Source organism: Anolis sagrei, chromosome 7 (assembly GCF_037176765.1).
Source record: "Anolis sagrei isolate rAnoSag1 chromosome 7, rAnoSag1.mat, whole genome shotgun sequence".
Taxonomy (NCBI): domain Eukaryota; kingdom Metazoa; phylum Chordata; class Lepidosauria; order Squamata; family Dactyloidae; genus Anolis; species Anolis sagrei.
The window spans coordinates 11410005-11429895 of NC_090027.1; the positions used below are offsets into that span (position 1 = coordinate 11410005).

Sequence of the window (19891 nt, forward strand, 5' to 3'; positions counted from 1 at the left end):
GTGGAGTTTGGGGGAAATAGACCTTGACATTTGGGAGTTGTAGTTGCTTAGATTTATAGTTCACCTACAATCAAAGAGCATTCTGAACTACACCAATGATGGACTTGACCCAACTTGGCACACTGAACTCCCATGTCCAAATACTGGAAAGATTTGGTGGCCATTGACCTTGAGTTTAGAAGTTGTAGTTCACATACATCCAGAGAGCGCTGTGGACTCAAGCAATTATGAATCTAGACCAAACCTGACATGAATATTCAATATACCCGAATGTGAACATTGGTGGAGGTTGGGGAAAATAGACCTTGACACTTGGGAATTGTAGTTGCTGGGATTTATAGTTCACCTACAATTAAAAAGCATTCTGAATTCCACCAATGATGGAATTGAACCAAACTTGGCACACTGATCTCCCATGACCAAATACTGGAAAGATTTGGTGGCCATTGACCTTGAGTTTAGAAGTTGTAGTTCACCTACATCCAGAGAGTGCTGTGGACTCAAACAATTATGAATCTAGACCAAACTTGACATGAATTTTCAATATGCCCAAATGTGAACATTGGTGGAGGTTGGAGAAAATAGACCTTGACACTTGGGAATTGTAGTTGCTGGGATTTATAATTCACCTACAATCAAAGAGCATTCTGAACTACACCAATGATGGACTTGACCCAACTTGGCACACTGAACTCCCATGACCAAATACTGGAAAGGTTTGATGGGCATTGACCTTGGGTTTTGGAGTTGTAGTTTGCCTCCCTCCACAGAGCACTGTGGACTCAAACAATGATGGATCTGGACCAAACTTGGCACAAATACGCAATATGCCCAAATATGAACACTGGTGGAGTTTGGGGAAAATAGACCTTGACACTTGGGAGTTTTAGTTGCTGGGATTTATAGTTCACCTACAATCAAAGAGCATTTTGAACTACACCAATGATTGAATTAAACCAAGTTGGCACACTGAGCTCCCATGACCAAATACTGGAAAGGTTTGGTGGGCATTGACCTTGGGTTTTGGAGTTGTAGTTCGCCTCCATCCAGAGATTGTTGTGGACTCAAACAAGGATGAATCTAGACCAAACTTGAAACGAATACTCAATATGTCCAAATGTGAACATTGGTGGAGTTTGGGGAAAATAGACCTTGACACTTGTGAGTTATAATTGCTGGGATTTATAGTTCACTTACAATCAAAGAGGATTCTGAACCCCACCAATGATAGAATTGGGCCAAACTTCCCATGCAGTAACAGGGAATACTCTAATGGTCTTTGGCGACCCCTCTGACACCCCCTTTATGACCCCCCTCCCGGGGTCTAGACCCCCAGGTTGAGAAACGCTGACCTAAGATGAAAACAAGAGCAATCCAACTCTGAACACATCCTGCCAAGAAAATTCTGCAATAGCTTCACCTTGCGGTTGCCGTAATTCAGAAACAACTTGAAGGACCGAAACAACAAACTACATTTGGAACAGACGAATCATGCTTTAGAATACCAGTTTGCTCAAGGACATAAACAGATATAGAAAGGCTGATTTAAAAAAAGAGAAAACCCTCCCTTTTCCTACCTCTCAGGATATATTTTTAGGTTTTTTTTTTCTAATGGGAAAATTGGAAACATTGGAAAAACTCCCTCCTTCTCTTTCTATCTATGCAATTAGTCATAATTGAACTACGGAGCATGACGGGATGCATACGGGATTGTCTATTGCATCAATATTTTCGACATTGAATTGAACTTTACAGCCACATTTCCTGCTGTGGTCCTTTCTGCATGTGTGTGTGTGTGTATGTGTGTATGCATGTGTATGTATTTGTGTGTGTGTATAGCACTTTATTTTGTATTCTTTACTAAACGTGGTTTGTTTTCATATTTTTCCTGCTCAGGTAGCAAATGGCCCTTATACACAATGGATCCATGGATGGAGAACCTGTGGCTATAGAGCTGTGTTTCTCAACCTGGGGGTCGGACCCCTGAGGGGGTCGTGAGGGGGTGTCAAAGGGGTCGCCAAAGACCATCAGAAAACATAGTATTTTCTGTTAGTCATTGGGATTCTGTGTGGGAAGTTTGACCCAATTTTATTGTTGGTCGAGTACAGAATGCTCTTTGATTGTAGGTGAACTATAAATCCCAATAACTACAACTCCCAAATGTCAAGGTCTGTTTTCCCCAGACTCCACCAGTGTTCACATTTGGGCATATTGAGTATCCGTGCCAAGTTTGGTCCAGATCCATCACTGCATGAATCCACAGCACTCCTCTGGATACAGGTGAACTACAACTCCCAAACTCAAGGTCAATGCACAAAAAACGTTTCCAGGATTTTCTAATCGTCATGGGAGTTCTGTCTGCCAAGTTTGATTTAAATCCATCGCTGGTGGAGTTCAGAATGCTCTTTGATTATAACTGAACTATAAATCCCAGCAACTACAACTCCCAAATTACAAAATCATTCCTTCCCCCCCCCCCCCCCCCCAACCCCACTAGCATTCATATTTGGGCATATTGGGTATTTGTGCTCAATTTAATCCAGTGAATGAAAATCCATCCTGCATATCGGATATTTACATTACGATTTATAACAGTAGTAAAATGACAGGTATCAAGTAGCAACGAAAACAATATTATGGTTGGGGGTCACCACAACATAAGGAACTGCATTAAGGGGTCACGGCATTAGCAAGGTTGAGAACCACTGCTATAGTGGGCTATCTATGTGTACTTTGCTAACACAGGGTGTGGCATAAAGTATCATTCCAATTTAGCTTTGTAGAATAATGTATATTTTTCAATGTCAGAAATATACTAAATAGTATGTTTATATATGCTAACTAAATTACAAATGAGGTGTTTTTCTATTATGGAAACAGTCCAGTAAGTCTGGGCTTGATATGAAAAATAAACAGAGCATATATGTAAACTGTTCCCCAAAAGTTTACAAATTGAGAAATTCTTTGCTTCAGAATTTGCAGCAATTTTACTGTGAGTTGCTGTGAGTTTTCCAGGCCTTATGGAAGCATTCTCTCCTGACGTTTCACCCACATCTATGGCAGGCATCCTCAGAAGTTGTGAGGTTTGTTGGAAACTAGGCAAATGGAGTTTATATATCTGTGGAATGTCCAAGGTGGGAGAAAGAACTCTTTCTTGCCAATGTTGCAATTGGGCACCTTAATGAGCATTTAATGGCCTTGCAGATTCAAAGCCTGGCTGCCTCCTTCCTGAAGGAATCCTTTGTTGGTAGGTATTAGCTGACTTTGATTGTTTCATGTCAACAACAAAGGATTCCCCCCAGGCAGGAAGCAACCAGGCTTTGAAGCTGGAATGCCATTTAATGCTAATCAAGGTGGCAAGAGGAACATTAAAGAAATGGGAAATCCTGACAGGAAACAATCAGGGCCAGCTAACAATGCCCAACAAAGCCTTCCCCCAGGCAGGAAGCAGCCAGGCTTTGAAGCTGGAAGGCCATTTAATAGGCTTGGGCAATCCATGGTTCTAAATGGTTCTAAAGTACAGGGTTAGTCAAAATGCATAGGCCAATAAGCCATTCAATTGAATGGCTTATTGGCCTATGCATTTTGACTAACCCTGTACTTACAAACTAAAGTTCTGGTGGTGAAAATTTCAGAACTCTAACAAAACTTTCAAAATTTAATTATTATTTCATTATTGGTGATTTTAATGACAAAACCAATTAGGAACTGCCATTTATTATGAAATTTTGAGAGTTTTGTTAGCGTTCTGAAATTTTCACCACCAGAACTTTAGTTTTGTAAGTACTTTAGAACCATTTAGAACCATGGATTGCCCAAGCCTACCATTTAATGCTAATCAAGGTGGCCAATTGCAACATTCACACTTGCCTCAAGAGTTCTTTCTCCCACCCTGGACCTTATTGCACAGATATATAAACCTCACTTGCCTAGTTTCCAACAGACCTCACAACCTCTGAGGATACCTGCCATAGATGTGGGTGAAATGTCAGGAGAGAATGCTTCTGGAACAAGACCAAAAGTGCCAACATCAGATCACAGATTCTACCATTTGTTCCTTCTAGAATCAGAACTAAGTAAGAGATTTTAGATTCAACATGAGGAACTGTAATAAGGGGTCGCGCGGCATTAGGAAGGTTGAGAAACACTGTTCTAGACAAAGTAGTCCCTACGTTCTAAATAGCCAAGAGCTAGAATTAAGACCTATTCAACTAATGTAGTTCCTATATAAGCATAGGTTGGCACTTAAAAAAAACTACTTGCCCTCCAAAAAAGAGCATCACACCTACCTACAATATTATGATATGTTTTCCTTCTATTAAACAGGGTTATTTCCTTCAATCCAGTTTGCAGCATGCAGGAAATCGAATGTAATATCTTCAAAATGCAATGCAAAGAAAGAATTGTAGTTCAGAGGTAGAGCATATGCTTTGTTTGTGGGAAATCCCACCACTGATCTGTGGCATCTCTAAATATGCTAAGCCAAGCATGGGCTAAACCATCATTCGAAACCTTGGAGAACCTCAATCTGCACAATCTATATAAATAAAAATGTAATGTTCGTTTGTGGGATTAACAGAAGTCAAAAACCATTGGACAAATCGACACCAAATTTGGACACGAGACACCTAACAACCCAATGTATGTCCTTCACTCATAAAAACACTGAAAAACACAGCAGAAGGGACTTAAAAAGCCCAAAAAGCTAAATGACAAAAAGCTAAATGGCAGTACAGAAAAAAGGGAAGAAAGAGTGAGGGAAGGGGAGAAAAAGAAAGAAAGAAAGAAAGAAAGAAAGAAAGAAAGAGGGAGGGAAAGAAAGAAGGAAGGAAGGAAAGAAGGAAGCATGGAAGCAAAGAGAGAAAGGAAAGAGTTAGAGAAGGAAGAAAGGAAAGAGGGATGGAAAGAAAAAGGGGGAGGAAAGTTAGAGAAGGAAGGAAGCAGAGAAGGAAAGAAAAAGAGAAAGAAGGAAGGAAAGTGGGAGTGAAGGAAGGGGGGGAGATGTAGAGAAAGAGGGAGGGAAGGAAAGAGAGACAGCAGAAGAGAAAGAAAAAGGGGGAAGGAAGGAAACAGATAGAGAAGGAAGGAAGAAGAGAAGGAAAGATGGGAAGGAAGGAAGGAAGTAAAGAGGGAGTGAAGGAAGGAGGGAAAGAAGGAGAGAAAGAGGGAAGGTTGGCCACAGCAACGCGCGGCGGGTACAGCTAGTCAATATAAATAAAAATGTAATGTTCATTTGTGGGATTAGCAGAACTCCACACAGTTCTCCCATGAACAACAGAAAATATTGGAAGGGTTTGCTGGGCAGTGTCCTTTGGTTTTGGAGTTGTAGTTCATCTACATTCAGAGATCACTGTAAATAAAAATGTAATATTCGTTTGTGGGATTAACAGAACTCAAAAACCACTGGACAAATTGACACCAAATTTGGACACAAGACACCTAACAACCCAATGTATGTTCTTCACTAAAAAAAAAATAATTTTGACATTTGCGATTTGTAGTTGCTGGGATTTATAGTTCACCTACAATCAAAGAGCATTCTGAACCCCACCAATGATGGAATTGAACCAAACTTGGCACTCCCACGACCAACAGAAAATACTGGAAGGGTTTGGTGGGCAGTGTCCTTTGGTTTTGGAGTTGTAGTTCACCTACATCCAGAGATTCACTGTGGACTCAAACAATGATGGATCTGGACCAAACTCTACACAAATACTCAATATGCCCAAATGTGAGCACTGGTGGAGTTTGGGGAAAATAGAATCTTGACATTTGGGAGTTGTAGTTGCTGGGATTTTTAGTTCACCTACAATCACAGAGCATTCTGAACCCCACCAATGATAGAATTGGGCCAAACTTCCCACACAGAACTCCCATGTGGGCCACAGCAACACATGGCAGGGGACTGCTAGTCTATATAAATAAAAATATAATGTTTGTTTGTGGGATTAACATAACTCAAAAACCACTGGACGAAGTGACACCAAATTTGGACACAATATGCCTAACAGGCCAACCATCACTCATAAAAACACTGAAAAACACAACAGAAGAGACAAAAATTACATTACAATGCATGTGCAAAACCCCACATACATATATACAAATATACACTCATAAAACATACCTACATAGACTGGGCCACAGCAATGCGTGGCAGGGGATAGCTAGAAGCTTGAACAATTTTGTGCATGAAACTATGTTTGTGTAAATTAAGCCATCATAAAGTAAATGCATCACTGTCTCTGCCACCAATACGGACAATTTCAGATTTTGGAATTCCTGATCCTTTAAAGGTAAAGGTAAAAGTTTCCCTTGACATTAAGGCTAGTCGTGTCCTGCTCTCGGGTTTGGTGCTCATCTCCATTTCTAAGCTGAAGAGCCAGCGTTGTCCATAGATACCTCCAAGGTCATGTGGCCGGCATGACTGCATGGAGCGCTGTTACCTTCCCGCAGAAGTAGTACCTATTGTTCTACTCACATTTCTGGTAGCTTCTGGTTACCTTAAGAACAGACAAGCATCCAGAACTCTGAGGATGACCTGGGAAGGAATCCCACTGGAGCATTGCAGCGCACCCAAATACCTGAGAATTACTCTAGACCAGGGGTCCTCAAACTAAGGGCTACCTGATATCCGCTGGGAAGTAGCAGCCAATAGTGAAAGGACCAAGGCAGAGACATCTCCAGCTCATCCCCTGTTTGGGTATCAGCCAGCACGTCAATGACTTAAATCAAGAAATAGTTTTCTTAGACCTACAGAGATACTCGCTGGAACACCTCAGCAAGCGAGAGTCCAAAAGTGGCAGGCTCAAACCCAGAACCTCAATCTGTAGGTGATAACAGATGAGAGACTCCCCCCTGGGCACACAGAAGACTGGGCGACTTGGAAGGCACTGAACAGACGGTGCTCTGGCACCACGAGATGCAGAGCCAACCTCAAGAAATGGGGCCACAAAGTGGAATCCACGACATGCAAGTGTGGAGAACAGCAAACCACTGACCACCTGCTGCAATGCAACCTGCTACATGCACAATGGAGGACCTTGTTGCGGCAACACCAAAGGCACTCCAGGTGGCCAGATACTGGTCAAAGGACATTTAATCAACTACCAAGTTTGCAAAATCTGTGTTTTTTTATCTGTTTATTTGTTTTGGTCTGTTAGAAATGTAATACAATGGTATGGTTGCTGATGACACAATAAATACTCACATTTGCATGTTTTTGAACTGCTAGGTTGGCAGAAGCTGGGGCTAACAGCGGGAGCTCACCCCACTCCCTGGATTCAAACTGCCGATCTTTCGGTCAGCAAGTTCGGCAACTCAGCAGTTTAATCCGCTGCGCCACTGGTGTATTGAGTGTTACTTATTGGGGCTTTAGACCATCTTTGGAATCCAAGAACAAGTGAAGTATTATTGGATAATGTGCGATGCTCCTAGTCTGTTTATATTTCAGTAAACAGACCGGATTGGATCGTAAGAACTCGATGGGTTGACATCTATCTATCAGTGCTTCCTCCCGAAATAGACCAAAGCCTGTTTGAATTTCCGACATACCAATCAGCTCAAAAGGTTGGAGAGAGACAGGCTGACAAGATGCCAGGGTTAAATGCTAACACGTTAAACATTGCCCGAGCCGAAACCTCCCGTTCCATAACCTCGAACCTGATGACAGACTCTATCCCAGCGAAGAGATGTGATACCCAGACTAAGAAAATAGTTTTCCGACTGCTGTCTTATTCCAGCTGCAACCTATTTTACACTCAGTCGTGGAGATACCAACAACTCCAATCCGGCCCAGTTTGCTTGCACTGTACGCCCAATCCTTTGTTGACATACACACAGAAGAGAAAGCAAGCTAACAAAGGACTTTTGTCTGCTGGGGCTAGCTGTGAATGTTGCAGCTGATCACCTTGATTTGCATTCAATGGCTTGGAAGCGCCTGGGGGGAATCTTTTGTTGAGAGTGATTTTATGTGCCTGTTTGTTTCCCCTCTGTTGTTTTGCTGTTGTAATTTTTGAGTTTTTTTAATACTGGTAGCCATTAAATGCAAATCAAGGTGATCAGCTGAAACATTCACAGCTAGCCCCAGCAGACAAAAATCCTTTGTCTCACCCTGGTCATTTCACAGATATATAAACCCATTTTTCCTACTTCCAACAGACCTCACTACCTCTGAGGATGCTTGCCATAGATGCAGGCGAAATGTCAGGAGAAAAATTGCCTCCAGAACATGGCCATACAGCCCGGAAAAACCTACAACAATCCAGTGATTCCGGCCATGAAAGCCTTCGACAATACAATAATAATACTACTACTACTACTACTACTAATAATAATAATCTATATAAATAAAAATATAATCTTCGTTTGTGGGATTAAGAGAACTCAAAAACCACTGGACGAATTGACAACAAATTTGGACACAAGACACCTAACAACCCAATGTATGTCCTTCACTCAAAAAACCTGATTTTGTCATTTGGGAGTTGCAGTTGCTGGGATTTATAGTTCACCTACAGTCAAAGAGCATTCTGAACCCTGCCAATGATGGAATTGAACCAAACTTGGCACACGGTTCTCCCATGACCAACAGAAAATACTGGAAGGGTTTGGTGGGCTTGGACATTGAGTTTGGGAGTTGTAGTTCATCTACCTCCAGATAGCACTGTGGACTCAAACAGTGATGGATCTGGACCAAAGAGCATTCTGAACCCCACCAAAGATGGAATTGAACCAAACTTGGCACACATAACACCCATGACCAACAGAAACTACTGGAAGGATTTGGTGGGCTTGGGCATTGAATTTGGGAGTTGTAGTTCATCTACCTCCAGAGAACAATGTGGACTCAAACAATGATGGATCTGGACCAAACTCTATAAAAATACTTAATATGTCTAAATGTGAACACTGGTGGAGTTTGGGGGAAATAGCATCTTGACATTTGGGAGTTGTAGTTGCTGGGATTTATAGTTCACCTACAATCACAGAGCATTCTGAACCCCACCAACGATAGAATTGGGCCAAACCTCCCACACAGAACCCTCATGTGGGCCACAGCAACACGTGGCAGGGGACAGCTAGTAATAATAATAATTTGAAAATACATCACGCTTGGGAAGTGTTCGACTTGTGATTTTGTGATACGAAATCCAGCATATAGATCTCGTTTGCAGTGACATATACTGTGCTTTTTGTGTCAATAATAATAATAATAATAATGTTAAAAAACAAAGTATGGATTGTCGATATTGCAATCCCAGGTGATAGCAGAATTAATGAGAAACAATTGGAAAAGCTGACACGATATGATGATTTAAACATCGAACTGCAAAGACTATGGCACAAGCCAGTCAAGGTGGTCCCAGTGGGAATCGGCACACTAGGTGCAGTGCCTAAAGACCTTGGTCTGCACTTAAACACAATTGGCACTGACAAGATTACTATCTGCCAGCTGCAAAAGGCCACCTTACTAGGATCTGCATACATTATTCACTGATACATCACACAGTCCTAGACACTTGGGAAGTGTCTGACGTATGATCCAATACAATAGCCAGCAGAGTGTCTGCTGTGGACTCATCTTGTTGTTTCATATAATAATAATAATAATAATAATAATAATAATAATAAATTTATGCCCCGCCACCATCTCCCCAAGGGGACACTGGACTCCTTCTTGGGAATCGCTCCATATACAACTTATATTTATGATGAACTCAAGGTATACCAAGGATTAGGTGTTGCTGGTCTACTGTTCTCACTAGAAATAGCAAAAATGTTCAGTAATTGAGGATGATGGGAACGGTTGTCTAGTAACATCTGTCAAGCAATAGTCTTCTCCGCTCTGTTGTAGACTCCAGAATTGAATGGTACATAAAACACACCTAGGTATTGGGTTGCTGTAAGTTTTCCAGGCTGTATGGCCATGTTCCAGAAGCATTCTCTCCTGACGTTTCGCCCACATCTATAGCAGGCGTCCTCAGCGGTTTGAGGTCTGTTGGAAACTAGGAAAAATGGAATATATATATCTGTGGAAAGTCCAGGCTTGGAGAAAGAAATATTGTCTATTTCAGGCAAGTGTGACTATTCTAATAGATCACACTGATTAGCATCTAATAGCCTTCCAGCTTCAAAGTCTGGCTGTTTCCTGAGGGAGTCCTTTGTTGGAAGGGGGCCTTGAGGGTTTTATGTCTGGTATTCCTCAGTTTCTCGAGTGCTGTCCTTTATTTACAGTCCTGATTTTAGAGTTTTTTAAAATATTGGCAGCCAGAATTTGTTCATTTTTATGATTTCCTCCTTTCTGGAAGCAGGAAGCAGCCAGGCTTTGAATCTGAAAGGCCATTAAATGCTAATCTGCATGTGGCACTTGGGAGTGCTTTTGTGAGCTACTCAGATTCCATTTGGGGAGATGGTGGTGGGATACAAATAAAGATGATTATCATTATTATTAATTTACGACATTTATATGCCACGCTTCTCACCCCGAAGGGGACTTATAAGATATATATATACATACAATATATTAAATTATTAGCATAGTACAATATCAGTATTATGTATTACTATATTGTAGGTAAGGTAAAGGTTTTACCCTGACATTAAGTCCAGTCGTGTCCGACTCTGGGATGTGGTGCTCATCTCCATTTCTAAGCCGAAGAGCAGGCGTTGTTCATAGACACTTCCAAGGTCATGTGGCCAGCATGACTGCATGGAGCGCATAGTACTACATTGTACTACACCATTATATTGTAATATTATTAGTAATATTACATGTAATACAAAATATACAATTATAATGTTGTAATATTATTAGCATTATATTGGATTACATTATAATATTATAAATATTATATGTATGTACAATATATTATATTATAAGTAAAGCACAGGAGACAAGATGGAACTGTCTTCAACTGTAGCTCCCTCTATCTTCACTCTGGCCAGAGCAGCAGTTGGTGGGGTTATTATTATTATTATTATTATTATTATTGTCATGTCAGGAGTGACTTGAGAAACTGCAAGTCGCTTCTGGTGTGAGAGAATTGGCCGTCTGCAAAGACGTTGCTCAGGGGACGCCCGGATGATTTGATGTTTTTAATCATCCTTGTGGGAGGCTTCTCTCATGTCCCCGCATGAGGAGCTGGAGCTGATAGAGGGAGCTCATCCGCCTCTCCCCAGATTCGAACCTGCGACCTGTCGGTCTTCAGTCCTGCCGGCACAGGCGTTTAACCCACTGTGGTTTTGCTACTGTTCTGAATCGTAATGTAAATATCTTATTATGATTAATAATAATAATAATAATAATAATAATAATAATAATAATATATTTATTTATTTATTTATCGTGTCAGAAGCAACCAGACATTTGTATTACATTTTTAACAAAACAAACAAACAAACAGACAAAACACAAAGTTTGCAAGCTTGGTAATTGATTAAATGTCCTTTGACCAGTATCTGCTTATTAATAATAATTAATTATTGTTATTATTAATTATTATTAATAATAATTAATATTATAAAATAATAATTATTAATATTATACAATATTAATAATTATTATTAATAATAATAATAACAATTAATAATTATTAATATTAATCAAGAATCAATTATAATATCCACACTTGCTTCAAACAGATAAAAGGTTTTTTTTCACCCAACCTGTACTTTCCAGATATATAAACCCCATTTTCCTAGTTTACAACAGAGCTCACACTTCTGAGGATACCTGCCATGGATGTGGGCGAAACATCAGGAGAGAATGCTTCTGGAACATGACCATACAGCCTGGAAAACTCACAGCAACCCAGTGATTCCGGCCATGAAAGCCTTCGACAACGCAATTATAATTATAATACTATAATGTAATGCAATATAATACTACTACTAATAATAATTATATGATATTATAATTCTATAGTTATATTACATGTAATATCTATATAAATAAAAATGTAATGTTCGTTTGTGGGATTAATGGAACTCAAAAACCACTGCACGAATTGACACCAAATTTAGGCACAGCAATCCAGTGATTCAGCCATGAAAGCTTTTGACAACAGACACCGAGGTATACCTGAAAAAGCACAGCCAAATAGCACAACCTAACCATCACACCAAATGAACTGTTACTGTTATTGGAGACTTCCTTGGAGCACCAACTATTGGGAGAAATAAATTTTGCCAACACGAACATGATTGTGCCATTATTGCTCAAGCAGGGAGCTTTGGTGCTCTAGGTGCTCTTACTGCCTATTACAGGGGAAACCAGCTGATCCCCAACCCATCTAAAACACAGACATGTGCTTTTTGCCTTAAGAACAGAGAAGCATCCCGAGCTCTGAAGATCACCTGGGAAAGAATCCCACTGGAGCATTGAAACGCACCCAAATACCTGGAAGTCACTCTGGACCATGCTCTGACCTACAAGAAGCACTGCCTGAACATCAAGCAAAAAGTTGGTGCTAGAAACAATATCATACGAAAGCTGACTGGCACAACCTGGGGATCACAACCAGACACAGTGAAGACATCTGCCCTTGCGCTGTGCTACTCTGCTACTGAGTATGCATACCCAGAGTGGAACACATCTCACCACACTAAAACAGTGGATGTGGCTCTTAATGAGACATGCCGCATTATCACAGAGTGTCTGCGCCCTACACCATTGGAGAAATTACACTGCTTAGCCGGTATTGCACCACCTGACATCTGCCGGGAAGTGGCAGCCAATAGTGAAAGGACCAAGGCAGAGACATCTCCAGCTCATCCTCTGTTTGGGTATCAGCCAGCACGTCAACAGCTTAAATCCAGACATAGTTTTCTAAGATCTACAGAGACACTCGCTGGAACACCTCAGCAAGCGAGAGTCCAAAAGTGGCAGGCTCAAACCCAGAACCACAACCAATGGCTGATACCAAATGAGAGACTCCCCCTGGGCACACAGAGGACTGGGCAACTTGGAAGGCACTGAACAGACTGCGCTCTGGCACCACGAGATGCAGAGCCAACCTTCAGAAATGGGGCCACAAAGTGGAATCCACGACATGTGAGTGTGGAGAAGAGCAAACCACTGACCACCTGCTGCAATGCAACCTGAGCCCTGCCACATGCACAATGGAGGACCTCCTTGCAGCAACACCAGAAGCACTCCAAGTGGCCAGATACTGGTCAAAGGACATTTAATCAACTACCAAACTCACACATTTTGTATTTTCTCTGTTTGTTTGCTTTGTTCTGTTAGAAATGTAATATATTTGACTGGCTGCCCTGACACGAGAAATAAAATAAATAAACTCAAACAAAAGAACAAGCTTCCCAAAAAAGGCTGACTTTGTACATTGATTCGGTTTGTAAAGTGTGCAATAGCTTGAAAGAATAATGTAATTGTCAGGGCAAGAGGTTCGGATGTATCCATGCACTCGCTTTCTTGCTCTCTCCAGCTTATCTTGGTCACTAGATGGTGCTCTAGCCTTTCCATATTCCCTTTTGGGGAAGGCTATGAAACCATGCTGTTTTCCCCCCCAAACACACATTCCCAGAGCAAAGAAATCTTCCTGCCTTACAGTTTCCTCTAGATTTCTCCATGCTACTTGAGTCAAGTCAAGAGAATGGCTTTGGAGAAAGCCTAGAGATGGAGCAGAACGTAGCAGAAGGTAGAGGAACCAAACAGGCTTTGCGAAAGGCTGGGAATTAGGTACTAGTTGTCCCATTCCCCTGTAAAACTTGGCAATGCATCATAGAATCATAGAATCAAAGAGTTGGAAGAGACCTCATGGGCCATCCAGTCCAACTCCATTCTGCCAAGAAGCAGGAATGTTGCATTCAAATCACCCCTGACAGATGGCCATCCAGCCTCTGTTTAAAAGGCTCCAAAGAAGGAGCCTCTACCACACTCCAGGGCAGAGAGTTCCACTGCTGAACGGCTCTCACAGTCAGGAAGTTCTTCCTCATGTTCAGATGGAATCTCCTTCCTTGTAGTTTGAAGCCATTGTTCCATTGCGTCCTAGTCTCCAAGGAAGCAGAAAACAAGCTTGCTCCCTCCTCCCTGTGGCTTCCTCTCACATATTTATACATGGCTATCATGTCTCCACTCAGCCTTCTCTTCTTCAGGCTAAACATGCCCAGCTCTTTGAGCCGCTCCTCATAGGGCTTGTTCTCCAGACCCTTGATCATTTTAGTTGCCCTCCTCTGGACACATTCCAGCTTGCCAATATCTCCCTTCATTTGTGGTTCCCAGAATTGGACACAATATTCCAGGTGTGATCTAACCAACTCTTGTTACATTTCGAATAGACTACCACAACGCGCTCTTATGTGGGGCTGCCTTTGAAGACTGTTTGGAAGCTCCAAGTAGTCCAATGGGTAGCAGCCAGATTCCTCACTGGGTTGGCGTACAGGCAGTACCTTGGGAAATCTGACTAGGCCACGGTGGTCCATGCTCTGGTTACATCCCGAATAGACTACTGCAATGCACTCTATGTGGGACTGCCTCTGAAGACTGCCTGGAAGCTTCAACTAGTCCAACGCTCGGCAGCCAGGATGCTTACCGGAGCTGGGTACAGGGACCATACAACGTCCCTGCTATGCCAGCTCTACTGGCTGCCTATTAGCTTCCAAGCACAATTCATAGTGCTGGCTTTGGCCTATAAAGCCCTGAACGGTTCTGGCCCAGTTTACTTGTCTGAATGTATCTCCTGCTATGATCCACCTAGGGCCCTAAGATCAACTGGGGAGTCCCTGCTCATTGTCCCCCCATTATCACAATCACAGTTGGTGGGGACAAGAGACAGAGCCTTTTCTGTGGTGGCTCCTCGACTGTGGAACACCCTCCCAAGCGATATCAGATCTGCCTCATCCCTCCTGACCTTTCGGAAACAAGTGACTTTCCGGCAATGAGATTAGGCTGACCTGCTGGCACGAAAGCTTAATCTCCATGGAAGCAGAAAACAAGCTTGCTCCCTCCTCCCTGTGGCTTCCTCTCACATATTTATACATGGCTATCATATCTCCTCTCAGTCTTCTCTTCTTCAGGCTAAACATGCCCAGCTCCTTAAGCCGTTCCTCATAGGGCTTGTTTTCCAGACGCTTGATCTGCTCCCTCCTCCCTGTAGCTTCCTCTCACATATTTACACATGGCTACCATATCTCCTCTCAGCCTTCTCTTCTTCAGGCTAAACATGCCCAGCTCCTTAAGCCGCTCCTCATAGGGCTTGTTCTCCAGACCCTTGATCTGCTCCCTCCTCTCTATGACTTCCTCTCACATATTTATACATGGCTACCATATCTCCTCTCAGTCTTCTCTTCTTCAGGCTAAACATGCTCAGCTCCTTAAGCCTCATAGGGCTTGTTTTCCAGACCCTTGATCATTTTAGTTGCCCTCCTCTGGACAGCGACTACACAATTGAAGAGCTTGTCAACATCTCTCTTCAATTGTGGTGCCCAGACCACAACCTAAGTCTGAAACGACTTGAAAGCACACAACAACAATCCGATCTCAGCAGCCAAAAGCAGGCCCCATTGAAATACGAATACGTTTAGTTAAAGGTTGTCCCCTGACATTAAGTCCAGTCATATCTGACTCTGGGGTGTGGTGCTCATCTCCATTTCTAAGCCGAAGAGCCGGCGTTGTCCATAGACACCTTCAAGGTCATGTGGCCAGCATGACTGCATGGAGCGCATAGTACTATATTGTACTACACCATTATATTGTAATATTATTAGTAATATGACATGTAAGCCGAAGAGCCAGCGTTGTCCATAGACACCTCCAAGGTCATGTGGCTGGCATGGCATCCTGGAGTGCCGTTACCTATTGATCTACTCACATTTGCATGTTTTCAAACTGCTAGGTTGGCAGAAGCTGGGGCTGACAGCGGAAGCTCACGCCGCTCCCTGGAATCAAACCTGCGACCTTTCGATCAACAAGCTCAGCAGCTCAGTGCTTTAACCCACTGCGCCACCGGGGGCCATAACTAATAAGTTTATATTTGTTAAAATTGTTCTTTTTAATTATTGTATTGCTTTTAGGAGTTTTTTGCACTACAAATAAGATATGTCCAATTTGCATAGGCATTCATTAATGCTTTCTTCAAATTATAATCCGGCCCTCCAACAGTTTGAGACACTGTGACCTGGCCCTCTGTTTAAAAAGTTTGATCTAGACCAGTGGTTCTCAACCTTCCTAATGCCACGACCCTCATGTTATGGTGACCCCCAACCATAAAATTAGTTTCATTGCTACTTCATAACTGTCATTTTGCGCTGTTATGAATAGTAATGTAAATATCTGATATGCAAGATGTATTTTCATACACTGGACCAAATTTGGCACAAATACTCAATACACTCAAATTTGAATACTGGTGGGATTGGGGGAGGGTATTGATTTTGTCCTGTGGGAGTTATAGTTGCTGGGATTTATAGTTCACCTACAATCAAAGAGCATTCTGAACCCTACCAACGATGGAATTGAACCAAACTTGGCACACAGTTCTCCCATGACAAACAGAAAATACTGGAAGGGTTTGGTGGACATTGACCTTGAGTTCTGGGAGTTGTAGTTCAGCTACATCCACAGAGCACTGTGGACTCAAACAATGATGGATCTGGACCAAACTTGGCATGAATTCTCAATATGCTCAAATATGAACACTGGTGGAGTTTGGGAAAAACAGACCTTGACATTTGGGAGTTGTAGTTGCTGGGATTTATAGTTCACCTACAATCAAAGAGCATTCCGAACCCCACCAACGATGGAATTGAACCAAACTTGGCACACAGTTCTCCCATGACAAACAGAAAATACTGGAAGGGTTTGGTGGACATTGACCTTGAGTTTTGGGAGTTGTAGTTCACCTACATCCACAGAGCACTGTGGAATCAAACAATGATGGATCTGGACCAAACTTGACATGAATTCTCAATATGCTCAAATATGAACACTGGTGGAGTTTGGGGAAAATAGACCTTGACATTTGGGAGTTGTAGTTGCTGCGATTTATAGTTCACCTACAATCAAAGAGCATTCTGAACCCTACCAACGATTGAATTGGGCCAAACTTCCCACACAGAGCCTCCATGACCAACAGAAAATACTGTGTTCTTGTGGGTTTTTTCGGGCTATATGGCCATGTTCTAGAGGCATTTCTCCTGACGTCAGGAGAAATGCCTCTAGAACATGGCCATATAGCCCGAAAAAACCCACAAGAATTGAGTGATTCCGGCCATGAAAGCCTTCGACAATACAGAAAATACTGTGTTTTCTGGTAGTCTTTGGTGACCCCTCTGACACCCCCTTGCGACCCCTCCAGGGGTCCCGACCCCCAGGTTGAGAAACACTGATCTAGACCAAGACCTAAATGCACAACTCCTTCCCCAACTCCAGATCCGAGGACCAATTTCCGCATGCATCGTGTCACAAGCGTCGGTCACGCCGCCCTTTATGTGCCCCCGCCTGCGTATCGTGTACAACAAAGGCAGACGCAAGAGAGCACACACTACAGGGTCGATATAGCCAAGTATTCATTTATTAACAAAATAAGACTTACCAGAAGGGAGCTCATCCACCCCAAATGGTCCGCAGCCTTCCATGCTGCGATAGACTGAGGACTGGGGGAGATTGGGCTCCAAACCCTAACACAGAAATTGGGCAATGGAGGCCATTGGGAGGGTAAGGTGACGGGAGGGTTGCTTTGTTTAGGTTTGTTGTTGGTTTTTTGGTATTTAGATCGGAGCCTACAGTCGAGGGGTGCGTACCCCTCATGGGCGAGCTAGACTCGTGTCAAAGAATCCCAAGACGGAGCTAAGCTAAGCAAAGGTTCTTCCCCAGGTATTCTTTCGGTGCGAGAAAAAGTCCTTCGAGAATTCGCCGATTCCTTAAAATTAAAAATCCAGGGGGGGAAAAATTAAAAAATGGCGGAATGCCCCTCTTTCTGGGTATACGTTGTCCTCAGCAAGATCCAGGTAACAAGGATGTTCAATATGTGTTATCAGCTTGTTTTCTCTTTCTAGCGCATCTGCGACAGTGTGGCATCTTTACGGAAGAGAGCGGAGATGGGATTTGAAGGGAGTCCAAGTGATCCAGGCTTGCGCCCCAACGTCAAAGCCGTGCGTGCAATGCGCCTCACTGCATGCAATGCTGGCTGCGCGCTCTTTGGGTCTTCGAACAAAGCTGAGGGCGTCTCCCGTTTTGACACGACCCCCCATCACCACCCTCTCCTTAGAACATAATACACCAAAAGGGGAGGAAAAAACAGAACGAAAGAAAGGACAAAAGAAAGAAAGAAAGGGAAATTACATTTCTGGTAACTGTACAAAAGGAAGAGAAATTGGATTCTTTTTTTTTTTTTTGGTAAGTAAAAAAAAATGCGTTTTGTTGCCCCTCATGCAAAAAAAACAGTTCATGGGCATTTAAGGAGGGAAATATTGTTTCTAAAACAATTTTCAAAAAAAGAAAAGAAAACACCATTCTGAGCTGAAGCCACCAAACCCGGAAAATGGAAAAAAAATAATAATCGGGTATTTTGTTCATTTGTTTGGACAGACTTTTGTTTTTGTTTGTTTTTTGCATACTATGGATTCATTGGTGTATTAATGCACTTATATTCCCAGCTTTTTTTTCTCCTTTAAGCTAAAACATACAGTCAATAAATACAAAGTCTGGGTACGGGACAGAACTAAGGGAGAGGCGATGGGGAGGAGTGGGGCTGGAGTTACTGGTATCCAAGGGCAGAGGCTGAGGTGAGTCTTTGGCCATAAAGGGCGTACGGAGAGTAGTACGGTCCAGCGGCGGTGACGGGCAAAGAGGGCACCGGCAGCGCCCCAGAGGCTGGCAAATGACTCTTGCCGTAAGGATGGTACCGGCTGAGTCCCAAGGTGTGTGGGCTCCTCAAGGACAGGGAGCCGGGCAACGAGCCAGGGCTGCCCGGGGCGGTGGGTGGAAGGTGAAGGTGGCACGAGGAGCCCAAGGCGGAGGTAGAGTAGCCCGCTAAGAGTTTCTCTGCCCCAGGCAGAGCGGTATGGGTCCGTAAGTGGGCCAGCAACTCCTCGGAGGAGGCGAAACGCTTGTCGCACGGCCCGCTGGCCGAGACCCAGTTGCATATGTGGCTGAGGGCCTCGTTCTGGATCATGAAGCCGTAGGTGTAGAGCGGGTGGCTCGGCAGGCTGGGGCTGGCGCTGGAAGAGAGGGCTCCGTGGAGTGGGTGCCCAGGGTAGACCAAAGGGTAGCTGCTCTTGAGAGGGCCCGAAGGGTCGTGCAGGCAGCTGGAGCAGTTGGCGCCCAACGGGGAGGCGCTGTGGTAGCCCAAGCAGTAGGGGTCCCGGCACAGACCCTGCAGGAAAGAGGGTGGCGAGGCTCCCGTCAAGGGGCTGGAACTGGGCGGCTTTCCCGGCAGTCCCAGCGCGCCGCTCACTTTGGAAGGGTCCAAGGTGGGCACAAACTGGGACGGATACCCAGCATAGGCCCCTACTACAGAGCCATGGTATCCCAGGCTGGAGGGGGGCAGCGGGAAGACCGAGTGGCCCGTCTTGTAGGGGGAAACTGGGGCCACATGCCCTCCGCCTCCTCCTGTGCCTCCTCCTCCCAGCGAGGGGGGTGCAGGGGGCTCCGACTTGCGCCCAGAGATGTTGTCGTTGCCCTCGTTGCCCTGTCCCCCATCAGGGCTGGCCTTGGCTGCCACTTCGGCCTCCTTCCTCTCTTCGGCGGCTTTGTTTTCCGTCGGCTGCTGCTGTTGCTGTTGCGGAGAGCTGCCTCGAGAGCCTCCCGGAGAGGCAGCAAGACCTTGAGGCGACGGGAAGTTCGGGCAGGTGGCACCGGCAGGAAGGCGGAAACCACTCTTCTCAGGACCCCCAGAGACCTCCTTGCGTGGATCCCCACCGCCGCCTC

The 19891-nt window shown here is 43.8% G+C and overlaps 1 protein-coding gene across 1 annotated transcript in view; it reads right to left on the bottom strand.

Annotated features, from left to right (window-relative positions):
* Window positions 1-17516: 17516 nt before the first annotated feature.
* The window catches only part of ZNF703 (zinc finger protein 703), a 4436-nt gene continuing 2061 nt past the window's right edge, over window positions 17517-19891 (bottom strand). The window contains exon 2 of the mRNA XM_060787457.2: window positions 17517-19891. This exon is cut by the window's right edge and continues 220 nt beyond it. Within this exon, the coding sequence (XP_060643440.2) occupies window positions 18720-19891 (1172 nt within the window). The 3' untranslated portion in view covers window positions 17517-18719.